Here is a 15692-nt window from a genome sequence, read left to right as displayed (position 1 = left end):
TTTAAACTTTGTACATGCTATTTTATTACAAAAAAAAAATTATTTTAAACTTATAGCTTAAATACATTTGCACATACACACCAAGCACATGGCGCTACTAATGGTTCATATTCACTATTTACATATATACATTTATTTATTGTTTGATATTCTTAGACTAGTATGATTTAAAAGTACACATTAATAAATCCTTAATGTACAATAAGTTAAGAAATTGTTTCTTGTCGTACAGCCCTCTAAACTAATTTAAATCGGGCAGCTGAAAACTGCATACATCTGAAACCCCACCGTTCATTGTGAAAAAACAAAAACTGAGGCCAATGTCTGCCTAAAATTACAATCTTCCCCTGGAGCTATGGCATATTTTGTCACGTCAATTGTCAAGGGAATAATTTAAATATTCCGTAACATTCACCTGTAACTGCTGCTAAGGCAGGATCTGCCACTAAAGAGCTATTTAAACCAAAAAACAGAATTTTCGGTTTACTTTCAATTAGCTGCATGTAAAATAATTTTAATTCTATTCTGATTTTTTTACTGTACTATTTAAGTTACTTTATTCCTGATGTGGTTTTTGTAAATCTTTCTCTTTAGGACGTCTAGCAAACCGATTTAGAATATTCAAGTCGAATGAAGAATACCTTATTTAAATGATTCTTGAAATGTGGTGGAATCATTTAAAACTTGAAATTGACATCCACCATTGCTAATCTACACTATTTGTCATAAGGAAACCTTAAGAATGGATAAAAATTTCATAATTTTTGTCCATCCTTGAGGTTTCTCTATGGCGTACACAGTAAATCGTAAAAAAAGGTTTTAAGTCATGGAATACGTGTCACACAAATGCAAAATTCAAATATATATAAATAAAATTTAAATGTTCGTTTGTTCCAAATTTTAACCTCAAAAAATTCTTCACCGATTTTTTTTTTTAAATTTGAACACAGCGTTGCGTTTAAATACTCACGTGTTTTTATATACGTACCTATGTTACACCTGTGGCAGGTTAAAAGATAGATAAAAATATAGATAGGTAAAACATAAGAATTTTAATATTTTCATTGTTATAGAATGACATATATATATATATATATATATATATATATATATATAGGTATACATAGATAAATGTATATATAGATATATATAGGGATATGGAGATGTTTAGAGGGAGATGAAGAGAGATAAACATATATGTATATATCTAGAGATGTATACATAGAGAGATAAATATATAAAGAATGAGAGAGAGATAGAGAAATGCTTTGTACACGTATACATACTTCAAACAAATTACAAAAAAAAAAAAAATTGAAGCATTGAAATACATGCCGTGCATTAGGTAGTAAAAATAAGATTAATCATTCGTATGTGCATAAAAATTATTAAAATATTTCTTGAAATTAATTAATTAGTTTGAATACTAATCGACTCTAATGAAAACTTTAACAGAGGTGTCCTATAATCAGCATCAGGAAGACACATATTTGCTCCTTCCTCGAAAGCTCTTGGTCAGAGTCCTTGTAGCTAATTTCCGTGCGAGAGTTCACTGCCGAGTCCTCTTCAACCAGACACAGAAGAAATACCTCGCTTCAGACGAACGTTTCATGCCTACACACGATCGTACAACTTGAAGATCATCCAGCCTTTTTTTTAAATAAAAAAAAAACAATGGTAGTTCTTTCAAATAAAACAAACGTCATTACAATCAATGCTACGTTGTTTCCACTTCAAAGCAGTGTCTCAAAAGCGCATCTGGCCTGAGGTAACAGTATTTTATGTATTTATAAAAAAAAATTCTTCAGGAACAGCTGCGATTCATTTTTTTTTCATTAAATTTACCAAATTGCTGTTGGCGGGCGAGAAATGGATAAACCCAAGTCTTAACGTTGAAGAAAAAAATTTAATTTAAGAATATATGTATATAATTTTTTTTAATATTTGATATTTGCCTACAACTGCCTATGGGGTGACCAATCTGCTGCCTATGGGGTGACCAATCTGACAAGACGTCCGGTGTTTCACTTGTTGACATCTACTCGGCATGTCTCTGCAGCAGATCTGTCCCGTCTGCTGCGAGTCGCACGCAGGCCCAACAACACTTCTGCGCCCGGCATGAGCCGGCCGGCTCATCACGACCGCTCATGAGCTACACCTTCTCGGGCAGTATCTCCTCGAAGGGCACGTTCTCCATGACGCCCGACATGAGCTGGTGCGTGGCTTGGCCGATGGCGTCCGACAGCGACGGCCCGAAGTCCTTCTCCATGAGGTGCCAGTTCTCGTTCAGGAAGGTGTTGGTGGTCTCGCCTGGAAAACCCCCGTGACTTGATGTAAGCTTTTGGACATACGCCATTGCTAGAGACCTTGCAAAATTCGGGGATTCATTCGGTGATAGGCTAGAATTCGTAACACATATACCTATTTGATAATTTTGCTATTGGCTTACTGTTCATCTGGACGAATCTCAACCAGTTATATAAACCCTCAACCGACGAAGGATCGAATCACAGACAAACCAGCTGAGACGACTCACGAGTCGGCAGCCAATGAACTTGCGTTATTTGCCCGGGTGTACAGTGGTATGTGCAGTTTATCCTGAAGGCCATCGAAACCGCGAATTTTGCAGGTCTCTAGCCATTGCTAAGCACATGTATGTCTGTAGAAGAAAACTAGAAAAAACACAAAAGACAAAAACACAAATTAAGCAAACAATTGCTGTTGTCAACAGGATATAAACACCACATATTCCATAACAGGAATATGGTCAACAAACAAAGAAAAACAAAGGAAAAAATGGACTAACAGAACGAAAAAAAACAACCACAAATGATGACAGCACAAAAATATTGAACCCAAAAAAATTCAGCACAGCAATTCAAACGAGACACAAACACGACAAAACGAAAAGACGAAATAAACACAATAGTTTTCCAAAAAACAGAAGTGAACGAAAAAACCCCCACAAATGATGACAGCACATAAATAGCGCCTTCATGGCCTGAGGAGTGCCCTGTGCATCTGTTCTGTACACGGCACAGAAATACTACAGTACACCCACGTGAAAACAACTGTACAAACTACAAAACAGTGTTCGTGGTAATGATGTGTTCGGGTTCTCATCCGGGCATGATGTTCCAGTATCTACGTTAGGTAAAGTTGTTTGGAAACCTCTCCGTTCCCAGTTTTAACTGCGCACATAAATAAGCATAATGAAAAAAATATCGATTATTTTATCCATTATACTCGATTGAAACATCGATGAAAATATAACACTATGCCCCAATTTTAGCATGAAATACCTACTCAGTATGATCTCGAAAAACGTATTTCATATATGCTAAAATTACCACAGCCGTGTGTTGTGAAACGTCACAATACATTTATAGTAGTATTACAAACTATTTCTTGGCCACTGGTTTCCAAACGTTTTTTTTAGAAAGTACCAGATAAATATTTTTTTGTGTAAGAGAGGTCAAGCTCTGCCTTGAAGCTCGGTCTCACGACTTTTAGATTTTTATTTATTATAATTACTTTTTAAAAGAGATATTTCTAAAAATTTCAACTCCATACCTCTCTTGCATTTGTTGTTGTGCCGCAATTTTTTTCAACAGATGTTCACTTAGAGTAAAATCATTGGTGCGAAAAAAATACGATGACTTGCACGAACCCATGATATTGCACGAAGTGAATATATGTTGAAAATATTTGTGGCAGAACAACAAAAGAAAGGAAGGTAATGAGTCCAAATTTCATAAAATTAATGACGAACAAAAGAGTGTAATACGAGCCTCAAGTGACCACGGAGGTTGGAACGCTTGTCTCCAAACAAGGAGATCCGTGTTCGACCCTCGGTGGTGAATGGGAGACGTGTCGGATGTTGTCGCGGGCTGGTGGGTTTCCTCCTGCACAATCCTGCCGTCAATGCTCCAGAGCCATAGCATCCCCTCTCTTCTCTCTCATGACCTCCTTGTCGACGAGACAACAAGCATGCGCGCTCATTCTTTCTATCATTCACGTGCAATTTATGCAGCAATCATTTATTTATCTCCAGCATTCGTTACCGTTTCCAATTTTTAACTTCTCGAGAGTTACCAAAATACCAGTTAAATGCAAAATAAAATACACATATTTCTGCGACTTTTCTTTTTACATGTGTTGTGCCGAGGGAGGATAGTATAGATAAGGGGGAGAGGTTACCCATGCCGAGGGGTTGTGGGAAGGGGTGAGGGAGGTTAGCCCTGAAGGGGTGAGGGAGATAGGGAGATTAGCCCGGGTGACGGGGAGGGGGAATGGGAATTAGCCTTGGGGAGGGGGTGGGGGAAGGGGTTTGGGAGGTTAGTCCTGGGAATGGGGTGGGGAGAGGGTGGTTAGCCCTGATGAGGAGGTTTGGGAAGGGGTGAGGAAAGTTAGCCCTGATGAGGTTTTGGAAGGGGTGAGGAAAGTTAGCTCTGATGAGGAGGTTTGGGAAAGGGTGAGGAATGTTAGCCGTGATGAGGAGGTTTGGGAAGGTGTGAGGAATGTTAGCCCTGATGAGGAGGTTTGGGAAGGTGTGAGGAATGTTAGCCCTGATGAGGAGGTTTGGGAAGGGGTGAGGAATAGCTATTAGCCCTGATGAGGATGTTTGGGAAGGGGTGAGGAAAGTTAGCCCTGATGAGGAGGTTTGGGAATGTGTGAGGAAAGTTAGCCCTGATGAGGTTTGGGAAGGGGTGAGGAATAGCTATTAGCCCTGATGAGGTTTGGGAAGGGGTGAGGAATAGCTATTAGCCCTGATGAGGATGTTTGGGAAGGGATGAGGAAAGTTAGCCCTGATGAGGAGGTTTGGGAAGGTGTGAGGAAAGTTAGCCCTGATGAGGAGGTTTGGGAAGGCGTGAGGAAAGTTAGCCCTGATGAGGAGGTTTGGGAAGGCGTGAGGAATGTTAGCCTCGGTGAAGGGGTGGGGGAAATGGCGAGGAAAGTTATCCCCGGAGAAGGGGAGGGGGAAGGAGTGTGGGAGGTCACCCCGGGTGATGGGGTGGGGGGGAGGTTAGCCCTGGGGAGGGTGGGGTTGAGTGGTAAGGGAGGTCAGCCCGGATGAGGGGCAGGACGGTGCGCCAGCAGGACCCACCGAGGAGTTTGTCGCCGTTGAAGAGGTTCTCCATGCGGATCTGCATGCCCGCCGGGGTGGTGGTCAGCTTGTTGTCCACCACCTTGATGTAGTGCTTGCCGTTGCCTCTCTTCAGCAGCTCGTAGTCGAACTCGTGCTTCACGATCACGTCGGCTGGAACAAGCCCAGTTCCCTTACTCTCTATCTCTCTCTTCCACCGGGGACCCAGTGTGTCGCTGTCTTCTCTCATCTGCACAGCTCTGTGCCGCCTGACCTCGCGTCAGTGGGATACTGAAGTAGCTTGGCTTCTGGGCTGTAGCCGTGTCCTTGGCAAATAATCATCCGACACGGCTACAACCCAGAAGCCAAGCTACTTCAGACCATGGCCGTGAAAGCCTGCGAACATTTATCAGTGGAATATTATCGCAGACAACCGATAATGAACAGTTTACATATGAACCCTCCCCTTTACGGATAACAAGGGGGGGAGTCTAGCCTGGCAGTCAAGCATGCTGTCAAATCAAGAACAAACACCCTTCACCAAAATAATATAACATTTTTTATAGAAGAATGGAATGGCCTTGTTAGTAAAAATGAGGAGTTTAAAAGTACTTTTAAAATCTAAAATATAGAATATTTAGCATAACAAGGTGAGAGACCAGGCAAGCAGATACTAAAACCAATCTCCTAAATACAGTAAAATGCTGTAACTTAAATATTCGCGTCCATAACTTTTGAAATTATATGCTAGTCCACTAATTCTGATGATGGACATAATACTATTTTTATGTAAATAAACGTGTTTAAAATAATCTATCATGGGTATTTATTCAATATTATTCCCAGTTAGATGCCGCACAAGAATTTTTTATCGATGGTCCCACAAACCTTGTTTTAGTCTGTTCTTTCAGGTAATTAAAAAAAAGTATTTTTTGTTCATTACAATGAATAGTGAAAGAACACAGAAAGCCACACTTTAAATGACAATTTTTTTTTACTTTGAAGTTAAATTATAATGTATGGGAAATTGAAGTAGGTTGCAGACTTTTAGGGCTCTAGTATATAAACTATCTTGACTTCTAGGTATAACTGTGTCGAAATGGTAGATTGTATCGAAGTTTCGCTCTGCGTTTGAAACAGTCATCTACAGGGTTGAGGAACTGAAGATGCCTGTTAAAATACCAAGCGAAATGTCAATGCAATCTGCCACTTCGCCGCGGCTCAATCTCGAAGAAAGTTAAAGAGTAAATTTGATTCAGTGAAATGGTTAGTAATTCGATCCATGTCAGAGACTAGAGAACTCACTCATGTTGATGGAGCTGTCGCCGTTGCCCTGTATCGGCAACATGAGCATCTTGCCCTTCATGTCGTAGGACGACACTAAGGCCAGCTGCGGCACCTTCAGTGTCCACCCGAACTTCTTGGCCTTGGGGTCGAACCTGCACACACTTCATGCTCGCACGCCACTCTTGCACACAGTTTACACGGCTGTGTGACATGACATTTGTACTTCATTCCTTTGTAGAAATTTATTACGATCACAACCATATCTTAATATATATAAATCCAGTGTCCTGATGTTTGTTTCCAGTGAACTCTTCACCAAGTCAACCGATGTCGATGAAAATTTGCATTTATGTGTAATGTTTTCCAACTTGAGAGATAGGATAGTTTTTATTTCGATTAATGGTCTTAATAATTTATAATTAATAATAAACTGATTATCAATGTTGATTGGTGTTATTAATCGTAAGTTTCTTAAGTCTCAAACAGATGGCGCTTTAAATCAGTTTTTTACAGACAACTGTTGTACTGTCTGACATAAATATCTCATAGATGGTGCTACATTTCAATTCAAATTTTATTTTTCTCCATGTTGTGTACATTTTCGTTGATCAATGTACTATGTAACTTCGATTTTTTTGTATTATATTTGATTTTATTCTCACGTGTTTACAATTATTGATATCTATCTTCTATTATAGTTAGAACTAATCAGAGTATTTATTAATAAAATGAACTGTGATTTATTGTAAGTAAAGGTAATCAGAGTATTTAATAATAAAATAGAATTGAAAACGTTATGTTGATCTGTGTTAAATTTTGTCTTTTAAATCCTTTCTAAATCACTCAGGCACAGCAACGCGTGGCCGGGTATGCTAGTATATGTATTTGTATATGTATGAAAGCCTGTCGGTTTCTGCACTTACACCCCGTTTTCAAGGCACGGTTTTTGGTTTCGTATTAATATTTTCCACAGTTGAAGTATTTAAATTATTTTATAATTTAATTATACTACGAGCACTTTATACTTTTATAACTATGTACATTGCAAGAAATTACCCAGATACCCTGAGCAAGTACCATTATTCACTGCTTAACGCATATCGGGGATTGTTAAAACTATATGAAACATGCAGATAATGGTTATTGCTAAGTGCAGCTACAAAAAAAAATTGTGTAAGTAAAAACATGTATGTACGATTTCGTAAATTTCTTTTAGCAAATTTTCTGAGCAATAAAGGCATTTACATATCCATGTTATAACTGTGCTCGTAAGTCAAAATATATCCCACACTTGTCTTAGGATTCTCAACAAATATTAAATATATGACAAGTTAGTGAAAAAATAGTTTTGCAAAAATCTCTATTTTTCGGGAAAGAAGAATTTCTCCGATAATAGGCTGGACTACTCTAGTACATTTTGTACTATTTCTAAGATTGTGTCATGGGTAGAGACCTGAAAAATTCGCGGGTTCATTTCGTGTTATGCTAAAATTCAAATAATTATACCTTAGTGCTGCTTCTGCTATTGGTTCACTGTTAATCTGGAGGACTGAGGGCCAATTAGAGACCCCTCGCTCATAGAAGTGTCGAATCACAGGCCACCCAGTCGAGACGACTCACAAGACAGCAGCTAATGAACAGTTGGCATTTGCCCGAGTGTGTAGAGGATATTGGAGTCTATCCTGGATGTCACTGAACCCACGAATTTTTACGGTCTCTAGTCATGGGCTGTATCAAGCACAGTCGGTTGTAAGCCAACGGTAAACTAGCGGCAAAAGTACAGACCAAATCATGTGTAAAACTACACGTAAAACTGCAATTTCACCTTATACTTATACTTATAAGTAGAGACCGGAAAAATTCGCGAAATCATTTCGCTATAGGCTAAAATGCAAATAGTTATACCTCAGTGCTGCCTCTGCCATTGGCTCACAACTCACCTGGATGACTCTGGGCCAATGAGAAACACCCAAACAAAGACTTATCGAATCACATGCTGCTACGTTGGGACGTCTCACAAGACAGCAGCCAATGATTGGGTGATATTTGACCGAGTGTACGCAGAACTATGGAGTTTATCCTAGATGTCATTGAACGCGCGAATTTTTTCCGCTCCCTACTTATAAGGGATATTATAATTGTACAAGTACTTGCAGACTAAGCGCATGCTCCTACTTACTTGGCACTCTCCAGGACGGCATGGCTCAGGCCGTATATCTTGAGGTCGTTCAGGATAAGGTGAAGTCCTCCCTCCAAGCCCTGCGCAGGATCGTCTATCTTCACCTGGGATATGGACAGCGGGTCGTGAGGCGGCACTCGGTACGCCTTGTCGCCTGCAACCAGTCGCACACGTTCTCTCACCAGGCTGTGCTTCCTCCAGTTGCCTTGACCCGTCCCGGGAGACATCAGGCTAACGTGGAACTCTCAACTCTATTTTCTTGCATCGTGCCAAAGAATGATGACCCATTAACCTCTTATTACTAAAACCATTCAAGTTTTAATCATGCGCTGAATTTAAAACTCATTGTCTTGTATTAACAATCACCATGAAATTAAGAAAGAAAACAAATTCCTGCAGTTTTTTTGAAGTTAAAAAAATTATTATCTAAATCTCATATCAAAGAAATAACTTATCAATATAAAATACCACAACGAATTATAATTAATTCAAAGCCACTTAGTGTTTAAGTGGACAAATTACAAACTTGGTGGATGTTGTCGTGGGCTGGTTGAATTTCGGGGGATCTCCTGTTTGCTGATGCCGTCAATGCTCACGCTCGTCTCATCACATATATTCGTCTCTTGCGACGCTGATGTCTGCGAGACATTGGTTCATTCAACACTGACCTCATGAAGACCAGTCACACGGGCCAAGGCCACGGGAGCCTCGAGTGCGTGCGAGGCTGCGAGGTCCAGCCTCGAAGGTGAACTGCCCCGCGGAGTGACTGGGTTGCTGGTGGTTTCCTCTCACCGAGCAACCGTCCTTCCACGTGTCTGCAGCGAGTCAGGGAGGTTACGGGAAGACGAGAACCACGATCACCGGACCTGGACTCGATTCTGAGTTCCCTGAACGTTGTTTGCAGTATCTTAAAAATTTCACCACTCTGCTCAGATGGCACCCAGATCCATTGATGATGAGTAGACATCCTTAATGACATTTAAACCGGTTTACAACACATCTCTTCAACCTGAAGTGAACAGTTGATGAAGATGCTAAAATCTATTTAAAACACAGAACACAATTTAATACACGTTTAGCTCCAAATACAAGCGCCAAATACATCGGGTATCGACTCAATTATTAACAAACCACAAAAAAGACTAGTACTGCTAGGCAGTAGTTATTTATTCGATTATGTGTGGCTATGAGAGAAAGAGATATAGTAAAGATATTGGTCGCTATCATTGTGGGGACTTGACACGAGAACAGCGATAAAGACATTGAAAATAATTCATGGTTGCTCAGTAGGTAAGCATATTGCCACAACATAGCACTGTGGAAGGGGTTTGTTTCAGTTAAGGTCACGCTAGCAGCTGCCACATCACTGAAGGTCCTCTCACCCTTCAGGATGTGCATGTGTGTTTCACGTTCCACAACATAGCACTGGGGAAGGGGTTTGTTCCAGTCAAGGTCGCGCTAGCAGCTGCCACATCACTGAAGGTCCTCTCACCCTTCAGGATGTGCATGTGTGTTTCACGTGCCATACATAGCACTGGGGAAGGGGTTTGTTCCAGTCAAGGTCGCGCTAGCAGCTGCCACATCACTGAAGGTCCTCTCACCCTTCAGGATGTGCATGTGTGTTTCACGTGCCACAACATAGCTCTGGGGAAGGGGTTTGTTCCAGTCAAGGTCGCGCTAGCAGCTGCCACATCACTGAAGGTCCTCTCACCCTTCAGGATGTGCATGTGTGTTTCACGTGCCATACATAGTACTGGGGAAGGGGTTTGTTCTAGTTAAGGTCACGCTAGCAGCTGCCACATCACTGAAGGTCCTCTCACCCTTCAGGATGTGCATGTGTGTTTCACGTGCCACAAAATGGCACTGGGGAAGGGATTTGTTCCAGTCAAGGTCGCGCTAGCAGCTGCCACATCACTGAAGGTCCTCTCACCCTTCAGGATGTGCATGTGTGTTTCACGTGCCATACATAGCACTGGGGAAGGGGTTTGTTCCAGTTAAGGTCACGCTAGCAGCTGCCACATCACTGAAGGTCCTCTCACCCTTCAGGATGAACGGCAGCGCGGCCTTGCCACTCTTCAGGGCGCAGTCGCTCAGGTTTGGGTCGTGAATGGAGCAGGCTTTGATGTAGGGCGCTGAAACAATACACACAAATGCTGCGTTATTTTTCTGAAAAAAAAAGTTATAAATAAATAAAAAAATTTTTTTTTACTTCTTATATGCATAATTTTCATTAAACAGCAACAATGTTGTCATAAAAAATTTAACTCAGTTGTTTCACTTTATATTAAGCATATTTGCAGTGTTTTAAATTGACGTGTTAGAATTAAATTTTTCTTTGTCAGTGAGAATTTTTTTTTATTTGTAAGAATTAAATTTGTTTATCTTTGCAAACTGTTAAGCAATATAATATTTATCCAATTAGTTGAAACGTTTAAAAACATTATCTCGTACTATTTTTTGCTTACAAATATCAGTAGTTAATGTAATTAAATAGTTACTAACATAGAGTAAATTATTTCGGTTTATGTTAATTAGACTTATGTGTTTGGAACTGCCTAGGATTTAGCCATATTTATTGGCTTACAATGTTCAGATAGGTATTCCCAGAGTTAGCATACTATATGGCCTTTATGTGTGATATTATTACAAGAAGCAAAATAGTTTCAGACATTTTTCGATTGCAGCATCATTAGCATTCTATAATGATGTATGCTATCAGTTTATAATTTACAGACTAAAAATTTAGAGAGCTGATATTTCGTTTAATGGCTACCCCTTTTCTCAGGAACACATTTCTGACTCAGACTTGACCACCTGGGTTTCGACGCTAGCAATATAAACTCACTATTAGCTCAACATTGTCTATGGTGATCAACCGTAACGCCGATTAAATTGCTCGACCGACAAAATTGCACCGTTGAATTGAAAAATAGACACCCGAGAAAATTATAAATAAGAGCAAGTCCACTTGTATTTGAAAATACTTAAAACACTATCGGTTTTACTGGCCTTGATCGTAGACCTCACATTTCTCTGCAGACTCCAGCATTAATCATCCACTAAGAAGGGGTAAATTCCTTCATATCGTATTCAATTTGCTACAAATTATATTCTATTTTTTTAAAATTACTGTCATGAAAGGGCGATATACAATTTAATAGTCTGACATTAATTAGCAGGCCCTCAGAATGTAGCCGGTGGTATTTAATATCTATTTTTCATGTGGGTGAATTAAGATTACACTATTACTATGGCCAACTATGTTCACCTCTAGGTCTACAGATTGACTCGGCATGAAAAAAAATGAAATAATAAATCGGTTCACTGCACTGTACTGAACATGTTCTGGTCACAACACCAACTGTCGCTCGCTCTCGTGACAGCTACTGTTGCGACAGCATTCTGAACTTTGTGCGCGCTGCTCCGCAATGACGGGGGGGAAGCCTAAGATGTACATCAAGTTCTGTCCCTGCCCGAACACGCCCGAATATTCACCTTCGGCCAACCTCGGGTTTATTTATATATATTTATATTTCTATGTTTATTTGAATGTAGTTATACTAACCTAACTAACCGTCCAAAGTGTTTTAAAGTGTTTTAATGTAGCTAACCTAACCGCCACTTTTAATTTTTGAATTCATTTTTCTTGCGCAAAAATAAAACAAAACCAGAGGTTGGCCGAAGGTGAATATTCGGGCGTGTTCGGGCAGGGACAGAACTTGATGTACATCTCAGGCTTCTCCACTGACGGGATGCCAGGAGCTCGCCAGCTCGGGGATCGATATCTATCGATGGAGGCTGGGCTACGGAACTGGTGGTCGACCTTGGGACCGCCGCGTGCTTGCGCGTTCTTGACTTGGCCCGCGCCGGTAAAGAAACTTCTTAGTATTCACAAGGTTGCCAACTGCCGCCAGCTAACAGCTCCCCGTCGGCCTTCGTTCTCTTTCGCTGCGTCCTTTGTCGAGCTTATGGACTGCTGCTCACGCATGTCCAACGCAGTAGAACACTACACTTCCGAACGGATGGCCAACAAATGCCAACTTCTAATAAACTAAATTGCTAGGGACCGGAAAAATTCGCTGGTTAAATGACCTCTAGGATGAACTTTATAGTTCTACGTACACTCGGTCAAATGTCACCCTCTCATTGGCTGCTGTCTTGTGAAGGTGTCCCAACGTAGTGGCCTGTGATTCGACACAGCTTCGGTTGAGTGTTTCTCACTGGCCCGGAGTCGTCCAGGTGAGTTGTGAGCCAATAGCAGAGGCAGCACTGAGGTATAACTATATGAATTTTAGGCTGTCGTGAAATGAATCCGCCAATTTTTCCGGTCTCTATAAATTGCTAGTGAATAGATCTGGTTAGTTGTGTCGTTGATCCCACGAGTTATTTTAGTCTCCTACGCTAGAAAAACTAAAGCTTACAATGTAATCTTAGTACAATTCAGTTTTACAGGTACTGGGATATTTTTACAGAACAAAAAATTGGGCTCCAAATCACAGTCTAACGAAACGTTGGTCGTACCTTGGAGTTATGTTCCGAGCTAGGGTCGAACCCGTGACCGTTGCCACCTGAGAACGACAGGTTGTCTATCAAGGCCTGCGAGGATCTTGTTATAACAAATGATATTCCTATGCATTAAGGACACCCAAGGATCTGCATACAACTAGTTACAAAATGCAAACAATACATTCCAACACTTAGCGGCTAACAAAATAAAAAAAAAGATGAACAAATATGTCCAACCAGTTTATTTGTTACTTGCGTCAAAACTCACCACAGTATTTACTAACACTGTGCCATTGGGCAATTGCGTCTGAGCTAGATAAATGTGACAGTGGTAGTGGTATCTTCAAAATGGATGCATTCCTTTAAAATCAGATCTAACATTAATTTAAAACTAACTAATTTGTGAAGTAGGGCACAAAAAATACTTTTTCAGGCTCTTTGACCTAATTAACAATTTGTATCTCGCAACGCCTGGACAGTCAACGAGACACGTGAAAGGTTACAAATTCACGATCTATGTTTTTGTGTTAATATTGAGAGGTTTAAAATATTTTTTTGAGTTCCGTGATAACGATTGAATAATAAAAAATACACGATGATTTAAAGTCCTTGATAAATTACTTGTCATGAATTCTAATTATAAAATACATTAGGCGTTAATAAAAATATTAAAATGATGCATTAATACATCAAAGCTCAGCCCATCACCTGATTTGTCAAATTTTTGTAACTAAAGATACCATTAAAGAAATACTACGATGATTAAAAAACACATATTCAGTTCTATTAAGTGGCTTTGATGCAAATATTAATGTAAAGATGTGTTGAATGTGAAAACCTACTTGGTGTTTTACAAACAACCATACACATGGCATCAAAAACGAGGTTTACATTGCTTGTCAGTGAATCATGATGATACGCTCTGAGACAAAGTGGTAGCATGAGAAGCTGTGCTTCACGAGGCACCGCACGACATGAGACATGTCTCTTAACTCCTGCCTTGTGGACGAGTGTGAGCGAGTGTGGAAGAATGTGGACGAGTGTGGACGAGTGTGGACGCGCGTGGAAGAATGTGGATGAGCGTGGACAAATGTGGTGGATTGTGAACGAGCGTGGATTAGTGTAGACGAGCTTTGGGCGAGTGTGGACGAATGTAAACGACTGTAGACGAGTGTGGACAAATGTGGATGAGTGTGAACGAATGTGTACGAGAGAGTGTGGGTGGACGAGTGTGGACGTGTGTGGAGGAATGTGGACGAGTGTGGAAGAATGTGGGTGAGGGTGAACGAGTCAGGACGAGCCTGGACGAGTGTGGGCGAGAGTGGACGAGCGTGGAAGAATGTGGGTGAGAGTGGACGAGCATGGACGAGTGTGAACGAGTCAGGACGAGTGTGGACGAGTGTCGACGAGTGTGGACGAGTGTAGACGAGTGTAGGCGAGTGTGGAAGAATGTGGACGAGTGTGGAAGAATGTGGGTGAGAGTGGACGAGCCTGGACGAGTGTGGACGAGTGTGGACGAGTGTGGACGAGTGGAGACTCACGCAGCTTGAGCACGTCGACGGCGCAGGCTGAGGCCGCCAGCGCCAGCAGCAGGGCGCAGCGCGCGGAGGTCGTCATCTCGGTGGTCGCTCAGCCGTGACTGGAGGTCGCAGCGCCGCGGCGCGCGCTTATGTACCCTGGTCCAGGGGGCGGGGCCGGGGGCAGGAAGGACGCCGGAAACAGAGCCGCCCCTTCCGGGCCCGGAGCCCGGCCTCCCGGAGCCGCGGGAGAAGCCATTCTTCAAGTTCCGGTACAGCTCCGTGAAGGAAACACTTCGACATCAGGACCCACTGGGTTATATTCAGAACTGTGCTGCCACAACTACAATAAAATTCTTTTTGAAAAGGTGTTTGTGTGAGAGGCGTTGGGTGGATTTGTGGTCATTATTATTACACTGTAAAATAATTTTTTGGTACTTTTTCAAGGTTAGTCCTTTGGAAACTCATATGCCAGTTGTAAATTTGCAAAAGGTACAAAGCTCTGCCTTGCAATAATTTTACAACTGATATCGTTGACAGCTAAGTTCCCAAGGAATTTCCTGGTAAAAAGTGCAACAGTTTTTTTTACAACGTATGATAGTTGTAATGACACGCGTGAAATAACAATCAGTTATTTCCTCTTGCGGTTACGTACTGAAGACTTCAGTAAATAGCAGATCGGAACAACACATTTCTACACATTTCAGATCTTTCCTTTGATTTATTTCGTTACAATTCAAGCATTTAATCATTGAAATTCGATTCAATTAAAAATACCTTTATTTCATTACAAATGGGTTCATTTGATTCTTTTTCATGTAATTTTACTTCATTTTATTTAGTCAATTACATTTGGGTACACATCATTTCATTTGTATTGTATCGAGTCATTTTGTTTAATATATTAGGTTTCCGATTCATTTCGGTATACGTGTGAATAGCTCAAATTGGAAATATAGCAAAAATATTTAAAAATGCAGTGCGGGCATACATATCCTCAACACCTGACTGACGTGGGAAATTGATTACATTAGCTTATCAGTTAAATCTTAAGTTGACACAGATGAATCAGGATATGGAACAAGGTTTTTGCGGTGGTGCACGAACGCATCATAAC

At 40.9% G+C, this 15692-nt stretch overlaps 1 protein-coding gene across 1 annotated transcript; it reads right to left on the bottom strand.

Moving 5' to 3' along the window:
- Positions 1–14709, bottom strand: LOC134532122 (circadian clock-controlled protein daywake-like). The gene is made up of 6 exons (XM_063368441.1): positions 14600–14709; positions 10592–10684; positions 8553–8706; positions 6392–6525; positions 5108–5260; positions 1–2310 (listed from the first exon to the last, which is right to left on the bottom strand). Exons 1-6 carry the CDS (start codon positions 14673–14675, stop codon positions 2153–2155), a joined length of 768 nt encoding a protein of 255 aa, XP_063224511.1. The 5' UTR covers positions 14676–14709; the 3' UTR covers positions 1–2152.
- Between the last annotated feature and the right edge of the window lie 983 nt (positions 14710–15692).

This window comes from Bacillus rossius, chromosome 5 (assembly GCF_032445375.1).
Source record: "Bacillus rossius redtenbacheri isolate Brsri chromosome 5, Brsri_v3, whole genome shotgun sequence".
NCBI lineage: Eukaryota > Metazoa > Arthropoda > Insecta > Phasmatodea > Bacillidae > Bacillus > Bacillus rossius.
The sequence above is the reverse complement of the archived record's forward strand: the minus strand, read 5'-3'. Positions and strand labels throughout refer to the sequence as shown.

Excerpts from the sequence above, each read along its gene's own strand:
- LOC134532122 (XM_063368441.1), bottom strand. The coding sequence starts at position 14,675 with ATGACGACCTCCGCGCGCTGCGCCCTGCTGCTGGCGCTGGCGGCCTCA. Across the intron at positions 5,261-6,391 it reads CGACAGCTCCATCAACATGA|CCGACGTGATCGTGAAGCAC; the intron begins GTGAGTTCTCTA and ends GGCTTGTTCCAG. Across the intron at positions 2,311-5,107 it reads CAACGGCGACAAACTCCTCG|GCGAGACCACCAACACCTTC; the intron begins GTGGGTCCTGCT and ends GGGGTTTTCCAG.